Source organism: Arachis stenosperma, chromosome 3 (assembly GCF_014773155.1).
Source record: "Arachis stenosperma cultivar V10309 chromosome 3, arast.V10309.gnm1.PFL2, whole genome shotgun sequence".
Classification (NCBI taxonomy): domain Eukaryota; kingdom Viridiplantae; phylum Streptophyta; class Magnoliopsida; order Fabales; family Fabaceae; genus Arachis; species Arachis stenosperma.
The window spans coordinates 5,280,487-5,292,835 of record NC_080379.1 but is presented as its reverse complement, the minus strand read 5'-3'; the positions used below and the strand labels follow the sequence as shown (position 1 = coordinate 5,292,835).

Below are 12,349 nucleotides of genomic sequence, written 5' to 3'. Positions count from 1 at the left end.
CAAATTCTACAATTCATAATGTTAGCTATTGTCAAACCTTAATTTACCTAATTCAAAAGCCTAAAGTAGTTTCTTATGAGCAACCTCAAACTTTCAATTTGGTTTTATCACTTGATGTATATATAGTTCAAATTGCACCTTTGTTCTTTAGCTTCCAAGTTCTTCAACTACCACATAATACTAATCCATCCACATTTCCTTCCCCGAAAAGGAGATCCAACAGAATAGAGTTAGGGTGTGTTTGTAAATAGTTGGAAGAGAAAAAGTACGTTTAGAGTTAGGGTGTGTTTGTAAATAATGAACGCAGAAGTGATTTTGTTACCAAAACTACGTTTACAAGAAGCAACTATTTTTAGTTTTTGTGTTTTTTTAACAAGTTTTTAGTCATAAATACTAACTATTTATTTATCTTTAACCAACTTTATCCTTTATGAATGTTACTGTATTATTTATAGAATTCTTGTTATTTCTATTTATATGAGCTCTATTTTTCTATTATTTATTATTTTGATTTTTTTTTCAACTGTTTGTTTAACATTATATATTTTTATAATTGTGATTTTTGTGTATTATATTTGTTATTATCTTTTTATAATATGATTTATTGATTCTATTAGGTAAAGTAAATTAAACAAAAAATTAATTATAAATAATAATAATAGTAAAAAATTATAGCATATTAAAAAAATACTAAAAATATACTATATAAAAAGATCATCAAAAACTTTCATATTTGTTTTAATAACTACAAAGTAAATATTTAATTTTTTTATTATTTTTAGATTTCTCTTTTATAAGTTTTATTTTAATAATTTTTTATTAAAAGTGATCTTGAATGGTATAAACCAAACAATATTTATTTTGCTATAATCTATTTTGATACAAAAATTACCAAACATAAATCACTTTAACACAAATTTACTTTTTATCAAAATCAAGTTTGCAAAATCAATTCTATGCAAATTCCTATTTATAAACTGTAATCTAAACACACACTTAAAAGTTGATGCTATTCTCTTTTTTTAATATTAATTATTTCTTTTTATTTGTATTTTTATTACAAATTAAATATCATTTTTAAATTTTAACGAGTTATTAATTATTTTTATCTATTATTAAATAAAAAAGAAACTCAGAAAATTATATTAAAGATATGTATGTCTTTTTTATTGCTAATATTTTTAATAAAATTTAATAATTATTTTAATATTTATTCAAAAATTAAAAAAAAGTTAATATAAAATAGAGAAACTTTTCTTTATTTATTAAATTGATGGCACTTGCTTTTAATAGAACAAATAATATTTTGGACAAAAAAGATATTTTAAATTTTTTGGGTGACTAAATTAATATTACCTGACCATTATCTATTTTTGGCGGTTATTAAAAAAATATTTTAATAACAATATATAAAATAATTAATAATTAATTGTCGATACATATATTAATAATTTTTTTATTGTCATTAACAACAAATTAAAATTGACAGTGTAAACAATTTTTTGGAAAGATTATACTAGGTAATCAATGGCTTTTTTGAACAACATAAATAATTATTAATAAAATAAAAACATACTATACCTCTAAATTATTTATTTAAACTTTAATATTAAAATAAACATTTACACACCTAATAAAATAAATATTCAATATATCTATTATTTACATTATTTAGTATTTTCATTATCTACCTATATTTTTATTTTTTGAAAATATCAACACGAGTTAACCGGATAAATACTGAATACAAATAGTTCAAAACGCTTGCTAATCCACGATTCGTATCATAGACGGAAGCTATGATGTATAGCACCATAATTGTGTGCATATATGTAAATCTCTCTCTCTCTATAATTTTATCTTAAAGTAGCTTTTCGGTTCTATAAAGTATAAACACGCCAGAGAAGAGGACTCCGAGGAATATAACTACAGAAAGAATATATGACCGATAGAAATTTATATGATTAATGCAATTTTATAGATTCACAGAAAGAACGAATGTGTGTGATTTTATCATGTAAAATATTTCTCTTATTAAATATTAATTTTCGATATATTTTTTAAAAAGATAGATGTATATTTTCCAGAGTAATTTTTTTAGAAATATATTATATAATTTTTTTTATACCGAAAAAATCAATTTATGCATTATATCCAGTGATATGATTCAAACCTTATTAAATCACTTAAAAAAGATTTATCAAGATTGAAAAAAGTTGAATTTTACATATTTTGACATTGTATCATAATTATTAAATCCAGTTGGATATACCAAAAAATTCAGTTACTCGTTAGCAATTAATTCAGTCAAATTTAGTTAAATTCGATAAAATCTGATAAATCTGTTTAAAATTGATTTAAACTAATTCGGTCAAATTCAGTTAAACTAAAAAAAATATTTTCTTTTATTAAATGTATTACGTCAATAAAATTAAATTAAATTTATAAATTAAAAAATATTTATTAATTATAATATATTTTTTATTTCTATGATTGTTAGTTTTTTATAAATACTTAAAGAGAATAATAAATTTTTTATAAATACTTGAAGAATATAATAAATATAAATTAATTAATAAGTTATTAAAATTTAAAAATAATACAACATAAAATTTTAAAAAATTACTATAAAAATAAAAAATAAAATAAAATTTTATATAATTATTTAATTATAACTGAATCAACCTATTTAATTTATGTTTAATTTGTGATCTAATAATTAAATCAATAATCCAGTGATTCGATAATTTGATAATGAGAAGAAAACTCATGTATAGATTATGATAACTATGTATTGTATATCATGCTATAGATATCAAAATTCAATAATTTTATAATGAGAAGAAAACTCATGTTCTAAATCACAAAATAGATTCAAATCATCGAATTTTAAGTTATATTTTTAAAGATATAAACGAGACTAAAGATTAATATACTTGTTTAGAACAAAAGGCTTCCATCAAAAGATTGTTAAGTCTAAAACACTATAAAAATAAGTAACTTTAATAAGTTCAAAGAATTTTATGAAAAATTCAAAGAGAATAATTCTCACAGAGTAGATAGCAACTTACTAAATAATTCATTAAGCATTTGCTGCTTTAGTACATCCAATTAAAAAAGGAAAAGTCTAGGAGCCAGCAGTTTTATTGAATTTTGGCCAGCATGTAACCAGCAGAGGAAGGTGAGCCATTGGATAAAATTTCACACCAATCTCACACCATCAAATCATCATTGATGGCTAGTTGATGGCTAACAATCACAAAAATTGCTGGCCCCCTAGCATTGCTCATTAAAAAAAATACTAAACATTTAAAATTCACTTTAAAAAATTAAATAAAATCTCTTTTATAGTATTGAATTATGAATAGATGATAAACCTTTTAAATAATCCACTAAACATTTATTATTCAACTATATTAAAAACAACCATTAAACATTTAAAATCCACTTTAAAAACTAAATAAAATCTCTTTTATAATGATAAATGAATGACAATTTTTTTTTAAATCCACTAAATATTTATTACAATTAAAACTAACATAGAAAGTAAAAAATAATCATAAATTTGAGCCTTAAATCAATAACCTTTTGACTCCAATTTCACTTTGAATTTTCTTCAATTATAATTACAATAATTTATTATAGAACCTCCTTAGCCTTTTTTTTTACTACTACTCTATCATAGATCCACATAATCCTTGTATATTTTACCATTGATTAAGCCCAATTATGCTATCAATGTGCCTGCTATGATCAAATTAAATTTGGTCGTGACTCCATGTTTAGACACTAAAATTTTTAATAACATAAAAGAAAAATAGTAACCAGAAAACAAGGGATAAGACACCATTACCGTGCTTACTTTTTATTAATTCTTTTTGTTTTATTTCTTAAAAAATTAGAAACTGATAAAGAAAAAAAAATGAGAACTAGTTTGTAATAAAGTGAAAATTCAGGTGAGGTTGATATCTAAGAGCCATTAGATGATTTGAATTTGACTAAATTTTCATCCACGGACTCTCAAGTATTAATTTCCCGTCAAATTGACTTCATCTGAGCCCTTCAATTCACTGCTATCTTTTTTTGTTTTTTTTTTTTTCCAAAACAGCAACTGTGCGCATCCACATCCTGGTTTTGTTTACCGAAATTCCTTTTCAAAAGACATCATGCTTTCATGCTCAATCCTCCTCCCTGTCTTTGTCTTTCTTCCATGTTTCTTCTCATTGGATTTAGTGTTCTTCTTTTCTCTATGATATCCTTGAAACCCTTTAGGCTTATTCTTCTTTCCCTTATGCAATCTTTTACTTTTCGCAATTGCCCACATAGCATCTATATCCTCCCAATAATCTTGCATTTCATCATATTCCACAGTTGACCCTTTTGGTACCTCACCCTCGCCCTTTTTAAACATGTTTTCATTCTCATCATGATCTGCATCATATGATGTCCATAATAATGGAGACAAAATATCAGCATAATCTTTTGATGACTTAAGCAATCTTCCAGAACTAAATCGATAGTAGTCTTGCGTGGATTCATCTAAGTATCTTAAATTCTTGATGCGTCTAACACATTTTCTCCTCAATTTCCCTTGCAACTTAAGATGACGACAATGTTGTAAATCTAGATATTCAAGATGAGGACAACCCTTAAGAATTGCAAACAAGCCCTTATGATTTAAGGAGTCTTCATAAAGTTCGAGATGGCGTAACATGGGCATATTTCGTGAAATAATATATGCTGCTTCGTTTCCTCTAAAAATGGATCCGCCACCCCTCAACTTCAAGGATCTTAACAGAGGACAACTGTGACCAATTGCTTCCAATTCAAATACAGATATACGACAAAAGGTAAGATCAAGTTCCTCTAGTACCGAAAGCTTTGGGGCCATCTTACTTAATTCTGGAAACTCCCAATCCACATTGCATTGAACAAGACATAGACATCGCAGATGACATCCCCTGTAGAATGATAATACAAACATGCTCAACAATGTGTGCTAGAAAAAAGTTATATAAAGAAAAACTGATGATAAAGAAGATATTGATTTAAACAAATAGCTGAAAATAACTACTCACATAAAACAATTGAAACCTGAACATCTGATATATCAAAGTGTGTTTAATTAAACATGTCTAAAAAGAACAATTTTTATGTGAAAATAATAATTGAAATCTGAACAACTAACTATCAAAGTGTGTTTAATTAAACATTCCTAATAGAATTTCAGCTATCATCTTACTATTCTAAACCGCACATACAAAGGCTTAGATCTAGTCAAATTAATCTAGCTAGGCTTTGAATTTTTAAATCCTTTACAAACATAAATACTATTTACATTCATGCTACTGAAATCAACCATTAAAATATATATTAAAATATAAAATATATGTTAAAAATCAGATTAATAATACATACATTTATACGCAACAAACATATTATTTATACATTAATATTAATATTTATGTATAAATATATGTATAATTTAACTCATTTTTAATATATATTTATATTTACATGTGAATTTTATGGTTAATTTTAATATACATCTAATATACTTGTCTCCATAAATATATAATGATTGATTTTAAATTTGTATGCATGTAGCATTTTTATATCAAAAATGGTTGCATATACTTGCATAAATAAATAAGTAAGCTGACCAATCCATCAACTCGGATGGATTAAAATCACTAGTTTTATTGTTTCCAAAACGGACCATGAGAAAAAAATTATTGAAAAAAAAAGTATTTGAACTTACGAATCAATAATATAATTGAGAAGATCATTGGGACCAAAATACTGCACCAACTGGCCACGGCTTCGATCAACTGCGTGGCGGCACATCTTACGCAAATCGTAGGCCATATACTTTTCACGCCCCAGGTTGCACATGTCAATGGTGCGCCACAAGAATGGATCCATGGAGATGCTATGCCATAGCCTGCACACTTTCTGGGCACTGGTAAGGATATGGAACGCACCGAGTTTCGTCATGATGAGGAGAGTCATTTCGTATGGAAGATCCAGCCAGTTCCTCGTGCCCGTGGTGCAGGCTCTGGGACGCAACAACGGATTCGTGTCCCAATGACGGGTTCTGTTCTTGGGTCGCAATAATAGATTGTTTTCCCATGGCATTGACGAACAAAGAGATGATGGTGACTGGTGAGGGTATTGATTTGTTGAAAAAACAAATGAATTAGGGTTTCTCTTTCATGCAATTTGCCATGAAGCTTCTTATTAAAAAATATTAGTGAGTAGCGAGAGCTAAAATCGTGTTTCGTGTTCCGCAATCCTCAAGATCCGATCTATTTTCCGTTACTTTCTCTTGAAACGTTACCGTTACGGTGCATTGCTGACAACTAAAATAGTTCCTTTTTCATTTTTATTATGGTTAAATGCAAAATCAAAGTAGAGTAATACATATTAGTTGGAGCATAACACATTTTAATTGTTAACTCATTCCTTTTCTTTTTTTTTTTATCAATCTCGTCAAATTCTAAAAAATAAGTCATTTCTCATCATAATTATTTTATAAAGATATAACAATTTTTTAAAGTTTTTTAAAATTCTCGTATATCAATCCCTTTACCTATATATATAAAGCCAAATCTCTGGTGGCTATATATCTATGGTAACTAGTGGTGGCTAGAGCCACACTTTTAACTTAAAAGTATAGCAAAGAAAAGCGTCACCTAATGAAAAAAAGTAAATTAGAAGATTTAAGAGAATAAATAATTAAGTTATCAAAATTAATGGATCAAAAATTAATGATTTTAACTAATGTTAACTGTAATGACACCGAATTCTTAAAATCAATACAAAATGATTTTTCTCAAAATCTTTATTTTACTATAAGTTTTATTGAAGGACTTCAAAAACCTGAAAAAACTTATTTTTCACACGGAATTTCTAAAAAATGTTATCATAGAAATGATTCCCCACATCTATATCATACTTTTAACCCACAATTAAATTCTATAGTAGATATGCTTGAAGAAATATTAACATCCATAAAATTTCAAAGAAATAAGGAAAAAGAGAATCCCAAGGAAGAAAAATTTCAAAACATAATTAACATAACAGATTTAAAAGTAAAACCACCACTAAAATTATGAATATTGAAGAAAAATTAGAAGAAGTTACAATGCTTTTTAAACAATTAAAAATGGCTCAAGAAAATAATATTATGGAACAGGAATTTCAAATAGAAGAGGAATTAGTAAATTCTGAAAATATAGAAAATGAAGAACACATTCTAGATTATTCAAGTGACGAAGAACCAGCAATTCCAATACAAGTAAAAATGAAGCTGGAACATCTAAGGATAATCAATCTCAATTTAAATGGGAAACAGGTTTTGATAATTATGCTTTTAAAAAAGGGTTTATAAATAAAGATTCAAAATATACAAAAATACCATCAAAATACGTTCCTAAAATCCAGGAAATGGAAGGAGAAAGAATGCTCGATTTAGACTGCAAAAAGAACGAAAAAGAAATTTTCGAAAACTGGTTAAATTCCTTCTTATTAGAAGCCTTTACCAATCCAAAACTTAGTGAATTATCTGGAAGAGACATTTGGAATTACATAGGGTTTCATACTAAAGGAACTATAAGAGATTATATGACATCAATAGAAAACCAAATAATAGAAGAATTAGAAACAAAAACAACAGCTTATGATAAGATATTATATATAATGATCACTACTAGAAAACTAGTTATTATAGACGGATATTTCCGACGGATTTTATCCCACTGAAATACAGAGGGAATTTCAGAGAGATTTTTTGTCGGAAAACAAAAAAAATGAATTAGCATAAATTACAGACGGAAAAGAGAATCCGTCGATAATTCCGTCGAAAAAATTAATTTTTTTCAGTGAGAAATAGTTACAGACAGAAAATCCGTCTGTAATTAAATAAATAAAACGCTGTGTTTTATTAAATTATTACAGACAAAAAATCCATCTGTAATTTAAATTTTCCGTCGGAAATATATTAGAATAAGGAGATGAGTCACTTTACTCACGAATACTTCAGTTCACTTTTTTTCACGTGAATTACTCCCATGCCTTCTCTCTCTCTCCATTGAAGCTCCATTGACGTCCTCCGCTGTTGCCGTCACCGCCGCCGCCGCGGCTCGCGTCGCACGAGCTCCTTCCACCGCCGCTCTCAATGCGTTTGCTCCTTTCATCGTCACACGAGCTCTCTCAGCCGTGCTCTTGTCTTATGAGCTCCCTCCGCCGCTGCTCTCGCGCTGCTTCTTCTCTCCTCGCCGGAGGTTTGTCATCGTCTTCTCTCATCGCTGTTAGTTCAGGTAGGCCTCCGCCTCCTTCTTTTCCCTAGCCCTAACCCTTCCATTGTGATTCTGTTCCGATTTCATTATCCCTAGCCCTAACCCTATCCCTTCCCTGTTTTTCTTAACCCTAATTCTTGTCCCTTAACCCTAATTTTCCGTTTGTTCTCTCTGGTTTAAAATTATGTTATGTGGATCGATTTTAATCCTAATTTGTTTTTTTTTCAGGTCCGCTGAAGGTTACACCATCTATGGTCGAGTGAAGATCCCCAGCAGTATGCTTTGTTTTTCTTTTTTGTCACTCTGATTTTTATTTTCTTACTTTTTAGTTAATTCAAAATCTAATTGTTGGATGGTGACTGATGCGAATAACCATTGCATTTGAATTGGCAGATTTTTTATATTTTGTTCAATAAACTTTAGAGTGTATCTGATAATGTTAATTGAGTGGAATTCAGCAAGGTTTTGCTAGAGTTCATTGTGGTGTGCATCCATTCCTTTGTGTGCATCCATTCCTTGCATCCATTTCTTGTTAATGGTGTGCATAAATTTGTTTGTAGATTTAGGAACAAAAGACTATATAATTCCTGGAAAAGTGTCGAATGTCAAAGTCATACTCAATGGTGGTCAGAGAGTTACTTTTTTTAGGCCTGATGGATATTTCTCATTGTATCCTTTAATTTACATCTTCATTTTAAACTCATTTCAATTTGCATGATAACTGCTATTACAATAATAAAGAAAGAGTGGAATATATTCTTAGCGTGGTGGATACTTTCCTTGAATCTACAACTTCCACCCGTGATTCCTCAGAAAACCAATTACATTAGAAAAGTATCTCTCTTTTAAAATTAAATGCGAGATTTAAACGCTTTGTTAATTAAGCTCGTCGTTTCTTGTTTGTTTGAATGGTTGAAGAGCAATCGACGAAGATAAGGAAGAAGATCGTACCACAGATTAAGACAACGCTGCTATCACTATCACTGTTAAAACCTACTCTTCTCTAATTTTACTGGTAAGTCAACGAAGACTAGTTAATTTAATTGTCAATGCTCACTACTGTTCGTTATTTCATTACTCACCGTTAAATTGATTTAATTTGATAATTGCAATTGAAATGATGGTTGATGGAGAATAATGATAATGATAATGCCACTATGAACGAATACAATAGAGAGTAACATTTACAGTGTGATCTCTCCTGCGACACTTATTGGAAGAAGCATGAGTTATGGAAAGGATGACATAGAAGCTCCTCGGAGCTCCGGTGACATCGACGACGGAGGCTCCTCCTCCAGTCCCTTTGATATTGCCAGAACAAAAGATGCTTCCGTTCAACGACTCAAGCGTTGGAGGGTATATCTCTATATCCCTTTCTCCTCTTAATAATTTTTATATTTATTCATTTTCTTTTTTCTTTTTAAAATTCAGTGTTTGATATATTATATTCATTTGAAAATAGAGGTACCAGTTAAAAAACAAGAAGCTGAAATATTTTAGGATTATTTCATTCTTAAGTGTTCTAGGATTTGCAGAGCAAGTTTATAGAAACCCCTCTCTCATAAATTTGCCATTGATTCTGAGGTCCACAGTTGTAGTTTTTAAGATATGAGATTAAACTAGGTTCTTTCATTTATCTTCTTTAACTTCCCCCCCCCCCCCCCCCCCCTTTTTCTAACTATAAAATTTGACAAATTGAGAGAACAAGGACCTATCTACACATAAACGTTGCATTTGACTATTTTGAACTTTGAGGCATTGAAAAAAGTGAAGTAATTACATGATATAAGCTCCACTTAGCACAATATTTGGGATCTCTGGTTCTATTTATATCAGCTTGCGATTTGTGAATCTCTTCCAAAACATTGTACACCAGAGGATAGGAACAGGTGAAATTCTTGGGGGCTAACTTTGCTCTAGTGCCGTTGCTTTATCAAAATTGGATCAGCATCGTAGGAAGTGTTACATGGAATACTTTTCTATATTTACAAGGAACAAACATGTAGTTCTGTCAAGAATAACAAACCTGTTAGGTATTCATCTTTGTACCAATCCATTTAATGGAGACTAGACTTGTCTCATCCATATTTCATATTGACAAACAAACTTATGGTTCTTTAGCATACATTGGTTCTAATAATGTTCAAGTAAATTGCAATCTATTGGCAGTGTCAAGACTTGATCATTGCAGTCTAACTAAAATTTGCATTGTTTTGATTATTGTCTTTCATCATCCTTTATACTTTGTAGCTGTACTTTCATTTTGTACCTATATCTGTCTTGTATTCCAGAAGTTGTATCTAAAATCATGCTTCTTAGCAAAGGATGGTTGGAAGTGAGTCAAGTGACACTTCTATTAATTTTACTTCCTCTCATCTTCCACCTGAAAGCGCACTTTTTTTTTGGCAAATTTCTGCCATTATAATATTAACCTTTCTATCAACTAATGCCACAGATGAAATTTGCCTTTCACAGTTGTACCAACTGCTATTGGAACAGCAATGGATGTTAACCTGAGCAATGCTATTGTACCAACTGCTATTATTGAGTTGTAAAGATTTTAGAATTAAATTATTGTGACTATAATTGGAAGTTTCCTACCAGGTCTCCTGGGAATGCTTTTGTTGAAGGCGATGCTTCTAGTGCCAGCTACTTTCTCGCAGGTGCAGCCGGTGGGATTATCACAGTTGTAGGCTGTGACACAAGTAGTTTACAGGTATGTGAATCCAATGAACTCTTATGATATGAATCCTGATCAGATTATATTTTTCAGTGGAGTCATTTTGCATTTCGCTTAAAAATGCCCTGGGTTTCTCTTAACTTGATCCTTCTCTTAACTATAATTTTCCTAGTGTTGTTGAATCTTACGATGAGTTGTATTTGCTGAACCGTCTGAGGTTTTTTGGCGTGTGCGCAGAATCATCCTGCTGTTGTTGTGCCTAGGCTTCCTGCTGGTTTGAATTTGCTTAGTCCAGGTGAGTTCTTTCAAATGTTCTTTTTCATTCCGCACTCTGTGAAGAACTCTTTAATTATTTTATTTTTGTTCTGATCTCTGTTTGCTTTTGTTGTTCTTTCTATTTTTCTATGTTTTGATTCTTTGGCATAGATTGATTTACTCCAATTCCAATTCGGATTTTAATTCTATTTCAGTCAGGAGATGTCCAGATTAACTTTCAATGTGGATCGGAGCTTGATGCTGTTAATGCAACTTAGTTATCTATTAATATTTTAGATTATTCTATCTTTAAGTGCTAAGTGTAATTTGTGACATTCATGTAACATTGGGATGGTCATCTTATTTTTTTTTTGGGTATTTTTTTATTAAGACAATGAGATATTGGCCAATGATGTTGAAAAATAACATCCAATTTTATAGGTATCATGTAATGAATATTATGTTTATTTATGTGATTTTTGGCTTTTTTTTTCAATTTACAGTGTTTGATGGAGTAAATTTAGAAAACAAATTTAAAGTATTCATTTTGCAATGAAAAAATTTAAAAAAAATTCTATTTTATCTTACTGACGGATTTACAGACGGATTTTCTGTCTGTAATCAGAACGGGATGATTTTTCAAAGTTCAAATTACAGACGGAAAATCTGTCGGAAAATCCGTCTGTAATTACAGATGAAAAATCTGTCGGAAAATCTGTCTGTAATTACAGACGGAAAATCCGTCTGAAAATCTGTCTATAATTACAGACGGAAAATCTGTCGAAAAATCCGTCTGTAATTACAGACAGAAAATCCGTCGGAAAGTTCGTCGCTTTTGGAAAATGGATAGAAAATTTACAGAGGGAAAATCCGTCGGTAACTGCTAAAAATCCGTCTGTAATTTTTCGACGGAAAAAAATCTGTCGGTAAATAATTTCCGATGAAGCTTTTACAGAGGGACAAAATCCGTCGGTAATTTCGTCAGTAACCAAAAATCTGTCTGTAATAAAGACTAAATCCGTCTGTAAATCTGTCTGTATTAATCCATTTTCTAGTTGTGGATGATTCTATATAAAGAATTTTTTGGAAAAAATATTATAGATCATAGACAAGA

The 12,349-nt window shown here is 29.5% G+C and overlaps 1 protein-coding gene and 1 long non-coding RNA gene across 4 annotated transcripts; one reads left to right on the top strand and one right to left on the bottom strand.

The window, feature by feature from the left end:
- Positions 1–3,935: 3,935 nt before the first annotated feature.
- Positions 3,936–6,012, bottom strand: LOC130965365 (putative F-box/LRR-repeat protein 23). Its single transcript, XM_057890134.1, has 2 exons — positions 5,762–6,012; positions 3,936–4,961 (listed from the first exon to the last, which is right to left on the bottom strand). Exons 1-2 carry the CDS (start codon positions 6,010–6,012, stop codon positions 4,139–4,141), a joined length of 1,074 nt encoding a protein of 357 aa, XP_057746117.1. The 3' UTR covers positions 3,936–4,138.
- A 2,032-nt stretch (positions 6,013–8,044) lies between these two features.
- Positions 8,045–11,707, top strand: LOC130967844 (uncharacterized). Of its 3 annotated transcripts, none has more exons than XR_009081436.1 (6): positions 8,045–8,321; positions 8,529–8,575; positions 9,219–9,656; positions 10,776–11,016; positions 11,218–11,275; positions 11,451–11,707. It is a non-coding gene; the product is annotated as an uncharacterized LOC130967844 (long non-coding RNA). The 3 variants fall into 3 exon arrangements; XR_009081437.1 differs by having other exon boundaries at positions 8,045–8,285; positions 10,905–11,016; positions 11,451–11,703; XR_009081435.1 differs by having other exon boundaries at positions 10,905–11,016; positions 11,451–11,702.
- The last annotated feature ends 642 nt before the right edge of the window (positions 11,708–12,349 follow it).

Coding starts and splice junctions, on each gene's coding strand:
- LOC130965365 (XM_057890134.1), bottom strand. CDS start 6,012: ATGACTCTCCTCATCATGACGAAACTCGGTGCGTTCCATATCCTTACC. Junction 4,962..5,761: donor CTCAATTATATTATTGATTC/GTAAGTTCAAAT, acceptor ATCATTCTACAG/GGGATGTCATCTGCGATGTC.